Source organism: Salvia hispanica, chromosome 1 (genome assembly GCF_023119035.1).
Source record: "Salvia hispanica cultivar TCC Black 2014 chromosome 1, UniMelb_Shisp_WGS_1.0, whole genome shotgun sequence".
NCBI classification, from domain to species: Eukaryota; Viridiplantae; Streptophyta; class Magnoliopsida; order Lamiales; family Lamiaceae; genus Salvia; species Salvia hispanica.
This window is the reverse complement of record NC_062965.1, coordinates 6639271-6644665: the sequence shown is the minus strand read 5'-3', so window position 1 is coordinate 6644665 and position 5395 is coordinate 6639271. Positions and strand designations below refer to the sequence as shown.

The window sequence follows — 5395 nt, the reverse complement described above, 5'->3', positions numbered from 1 at the left end:
AGAGGGCGTCGCTCTTCATCGACTCAAGGTGATGTATCATTCATTCTAGCCTATATTTTGTGTTTAAAGACAGTTCTAACATCTCTTAAGCTTTATATTTCAGAAATTTGAGAGAATATGTGGATGCAACCAATGCGGCCATCAAACTCATACCTAATACTAGTAATGAGTTGCTTTTATATTCTCTTGACTTTGAATGAAGCTAAAGTACTCTACATTGTTCCTACACTTGGTTGAGACATTAGATTTTAATGTTTGTTTCTTGATCATTTTCATATTATTATATAACATGAACTGTTTAGTTATATTTAGTCTCAAACTTATGTCCTCAATTCTTTTTTTTTTTTTTTTTTTTTTTTTTGACATGATGTCCTCAATTCTATTAACGCATGGTCCAAGTACTTGAATTTGATGGGTTGGAATTGAAGAGAGAGATAGGTCAGTTCTTGGAGTAGATTCTTTGAAGTGGCCCTTTGAGATTCTTCTATTTGCGTACATAAAAGAGAAAATTTTGATTACGAATACACAAACGTCCAATAAAGAATGATGGCTCTCATTTTAATTGTGCATGGAGCTAATAATTAAATTAAATAAAGTAGTAATAGTTTAGTACCCCATTTTGATACAAATAAACTTTAATAACCAATTTGATATTTGGTGACCATTTAATGAAATTAATCGTTAAAAATAAGAAAAATATTTTTATATTGTTTTAGATTACCCTTTCCAAAATAAACTAAAAACTGACGCAAAATGGCCTTAATAAACAATCTAAAATGTTTTTCATATTTTATAATCAGATTTTCTAAAATTAACTATATGAATTAAGAATGAATTTAATGTTATCTAATAATGATAGTTCTGCATTAGGAATTAGTCGAACAATGATCACAAGTGATCAATGCAGAACTAATTCCTAACGCTGAATTAGATACCAAATCTCAATCGTCCATTTCTCTAATCTAGTGGATAAAATAAATCAAGCAAATCTTAATTTTGTGCGGCTCATTTTTAGACGGAGTTTATTTTTAGATCGTTTTAGTTCATTCCGTTTAAGTTCATTCTAGAAAGAATGAACTAAAACGATCTTACAATGGACTCTCAGTTATTTAATAATGAACTTTGTGGTGGTTCGGTCGGTTCCGGTCCTGGTTTTGGCTCTAAGATTTATGAAAAAAAAAGTGAAATCGATTAACCGATCCGGTTAAAATCGAAACCGGCCGAATAAGCAGGCCTACTATTTGGTCTAATAGCAAAGAAACAAGCTTAATTTTAGGATCCGCTATTTTAGAAAGAGGTAGTATTAGTTAACAGCTACTCTGCATAATTATGTAAATCAAATTTGTTAATACTATAAGTTTTGATTTAGGTTAATTATTCTGTATAATTATATGAATTCTGTCTTTCTTTTTTTGCATAATATCATGAATAATGGCCACCTACATCCATATTTTTGTGGCAGAACTTTTGAATTCTTGATAGAGGTCGTAAATTCAATCTCAACAGGGAACTTTTCACTTCATTTATTTGTAGAGAAACATTTCTAATCCCCATTCTTTTGCAGAAAAGTGAAAAAGAGTTAATTTGATGGAATTATAATTCATAATACGCGTTTTAAGTTACAAGAACCTGGAGTTGAAAATAGAGAGGAAATGTCGTCCAAAATTTACTACTCCTGGTATTGGAGATGAAACTGATACAAACAGAACTTATGATTAAAATCGTATGAGGAAAATCTAGGGGCATAAAACAAAAAATTAGTCTAAAAATGGAACTCTAATTCTAGATCACTTTTATATGAAATAATAATGTGATACGCTAAGGCAGAGCAAACCGAAAAAAGGCAAAAATGTGTTGGTAACTAACTACAGCTCCAGTTACCAAATTGGTAAAGGTCAGAGTTGGTTTTCTATTCTACATACAAGAACCACATCGGAGGCCCATTCTTGAGCACAATTACTGAGACATGAGGTCCAAGCCGAGCAGCATTCTGTACATGAGCAACAATACGGGAGCTGCACCCGTTCCAGCCATTGCTGTCGGAACCAAAGTTAGACTGGAATATTATCATCCTTCAACAGAATGTTCCTTAAAGACAGTGTAGCTGGGCGCGTTATCGAACCCTCCTGTTAGGAGAGGAAAGATCTATAACCACAAAAACATAGGGAATAAATGTATATTGGATACTAAATGATGCTAACCTGTTTATTAATTTGTAGCAGTGATTCGAAACATGTATTCTTCTGGAGTTAAAAGAACACCAAAACCTGTGCAGCATTACCCATGATGGTGAGGCGAAGATGGTTGATCTGGGGGGGAGCAGTGTGCAGAGCTCCCATGCAGTCTACGATCCTCAGATGCTCTGGCACGATTGCCATCATTTAGCTGGGATTGCTCATTTACATCGGGCAAGCTGGATTGACCAAGAGAACCAAAATCATGCTGTTCGTTATTAGAAACATAGGCAGCATCATGATCAAATGGATACAGCATCATAACTGGTGGAACCGAAGGTCCGTTTGAAACTCCATTAGGATTCATCGCTGCCAAAGGGTACATGTTATATGCCACATTCTGAGGACCATCTTGACCAAAATTTGAGTGCAAATGAAGATTCTGAGACTGGTAAGATGGGGTTGAGTTATTCCTGTAGTTCAAAAAACGGTCACCTCGAGCCTCTCCATGAGAGTATCGTTCAGTTCGAGGGTTAGCTTTCTCAGTCTGGTTTCTGTTGTGACTACGTGAAGCAGCCCTTGATTTTGAATTAGCATTCCACTTCACCTCTTTGTCCAAGTTATCATTTCTGTCATGGTTATAGTTCCCTCTTCTGCTGCCTGACGAGTGGTAATCCCTACTAGTAATCTTCTGAAACAATGAAAACAAAACCGTTAAAATACTATACTTGATGGGGAGTGCTAAAACATAGAAGCAAGCAAGGACCTAAAATAGTACCCAAGATGATAATATTCTAGCAATTTGTTTAATGACAACATATCAGTGAGAATTATAAGAAAAAGGAAAAAAAAATAGAATCATAATAAGAAGTGTTTTTTACAGGATTAGGCAAGTATGTTCCGGTTCCACTACGATATCTTGGCACATCATCCATGTAGCTTTGATATATATTGGGATGTCGCCCAGAAACTGAATGAAGGGGAGTAATAGGAACCATACGGTGGCCGTAATTTGTCATAAGCTGAGAGAACAAGTTTGCATTGGTTGAAAGTGGTCTACCAAGATTGTCGAATGGAAGTTGACTCTGTACAAAAGATGGTGGAACCATGACAGGTGAAGGAAATGCAGAAGGCCCTTGGTACCGAGGATTCTGACAGACCCTTCCAAATTGTAAGCTTTGCCAATGGCTTACAAAGTCACTATTAAGAATATCAGGCTTCCGTTCTTTGGATGCCTCATTAGTTGAGATTCCTAGTAAGGATCTCGAGTAATGTAACTCCTGTAATTGATCTAATCCCTTGGGATTGATGTTCATTACAGATTCACTATCATTCACAGTCTCATGACCTCCGAAATGCCCACTTGATGCATCCGCTATACCACCTTCGGGCGGAATGTTATAAACCGGAAGCATCGCAAGGAAAGGGATTGGAGGACCAGTCGGGTAGAATGCAACTACCCCGGAATTCTCACTCATTCTATGCCTTGAGCCAGGACCAATCAATACTGGGGCAAAGGGCATCATTGAGTCTGATCCACTAGTCTGAGCAACCTCAGAGTCGGGCATACGGTGCCTAGAAACATGCGAAGACACATCCGGCTCAGACTCAGGGTATCTTTCAGTGACTTCAGTCCCCAAATTTGACAGTGAACCCCGCTCCTGGTCATCATCTGTGTCATTTGATGCGTGCTCAGACATAACTTTACCTTTTACGTGGTTGTTAATTAGATCTGTCGCAATTTTCTTTCCCCTTTTCTCTTTCGAAAATTTAGGTGCCTTCCCTGATGATCCATCCCAGGAGCTCTCTGAAGAAGTTCTACTTCTCAAAGAATTACTATGGGCAGCTGATGAGAACCTTGAATTGCCTGATTTTTCATCAGTATGAACCTCACCAGCATTGATATCCTGCTCCAGAGAACTGTCAATATTATCCCTCTCTGCTCCCCGTTTTTCCCTCACATGCCTTTGCTGAGTTCTAGAGGCAGTTACTCGAGATTGTGGAGGAATATATTTTAAACCCGACGGTGACACTGATGGTTTTTCTTGAATTTGGAGTGTCTCTAAATTTCCATTCTCGAGATCATACGGACAAGACGATCTAGAATCTTGTTCCTGCAAAAACTCATTATTGGCCTCTCCCGAGTCTATGCGACCAAAATTCTCATTGATTCGGTCAAGTGACTCTTCAGATGAATTAAGTCCAATGCTCGGGAAATATTGAGTCAATTGGGGTGATACCAAACCGTGAGGAAATTGTAAGTGTGTGAATGATGGGTCCATCATAGGGATATTTGCAGGGACAAATCCTGGAAAATTCTGTGGATTGTACCCCATAGAAGCAAGAAAGGATGGAGGGATAGAATAAGGTAGATGACCTGACGTTAAATTAACTGGAACTTGAACTTGGCCATTGAACCCTTGAAGTGAAGCAGACGCCATCATATTCACAATATCTTGATCTTCCGGGTGCATCAGCTGTGTTCCAGAGGTGGTTGAACACTCTTCACTTAGGGCGTAGCTATTTGAAACACTATTGGCGGCAGAAGCATCAAGACTTTGATGTGATCTAGCCACTGTATCTTCAACTGAAGTATGATTGTTGTGGGTAAACAAAGTCTCTGGTCCAAACCCGTTCCTCCTACAACTCGAATCCAATCTAGAATGAGCAGCACGAGCATCTGTATTTTCTCCATGTCTGCTATGTTGTACTTGTGATGAGACATCACTATAGTTATCAGTCAGTTCAGGACTAGAGTGTGTTCGGGCAAAAAGACGCCTTCCCTCAGTGTCATTTGCCGAATGATCTGCACTTAGAACTCTCTGGTTCTTATCAGTAAGTACAACCTGATCAGGGACAGTATTATTTCCAGTATGATCAGTGACCTGCAAGCTGTTTAAATTGAATTGACTTTTTAAGCCGAGTGAGTGTGAAGCTGAAGACAAATCACTTGTCATGGGAAACATCCTATGTGAGTTTTCACCGTGTTGATAGGAAACATTGTGACTATGAGTGCTCCGAACCTCTACCCCATGAGCATTAGATCTTTCTTTTGCCTTCCTCCCATTATTGGAATTACGAAGCTCATGGGGGCTATCTGGAGTTGACAATATCAAGCACTCAACTCCTGGTGCATCGGGGCGATGACCACTTCCATGTCTCTTCCACGTATTCATAAAGAACTGATTGACTTCAAAGTCTAAGTTCTCTTTTGGGCAGTC

General features: G+C 38.5%; 1 protein-coding gene across 1 annotated transcript; it reads right to left on the bottom strand.

Annotated features, from left to right (window-relative positions):
* Positions 1 to 1769: 1769 nt before the first annotated feature.
* On the bottom strand, positions 1770 to 5389 carry LOC125200956. The gene is made up of 4 exons (XM_048098808.1): positions 3056 to 5389; positions 2670 to 2865; positions 2202 to 2543; positions 1770 to 2126 (listed from the first exon to the last, which is right to left on the bottom strand). The coding sequence occupies exons 1-3, from the start codon at positions 5348 to 5350 to the stop codon at positions 2278 to 2280; spliced, it is 2757 nt and encodes a 918-aa protein (XP_047954765.1). The 5' UTR covers positions 5351 to 5389; the 3' UTR covers positions 1770 to 2126; positions 2202 to 2277.
* Between the last annotated feature and the right edge of the window lie 6 nt (positions 5390 to 5395).

Coding starts and splice junctions, on each gene's coding strand:
- LOC125200956 (XM_048098808.1), bottom strand. CDS start 5,350: ATGAATACGTGGAAGAGACATGGAAGTGGTCATCGCCCCGATGCACCA. Junction 2,866..3,055: donor GAACATACTTGCCTAATCCT/GTAAAAAACACT, acceptor TCATTGTTTCAG/AAGATTACTAGTAGGGATTA. Junction 2,544..2,669: donor CTCTCATGGAGAGGCTCGAG/GTGACCGTTTTT, acceptor ACCCTTTGGCAG/CGATGAATCCTAATGGAGTT.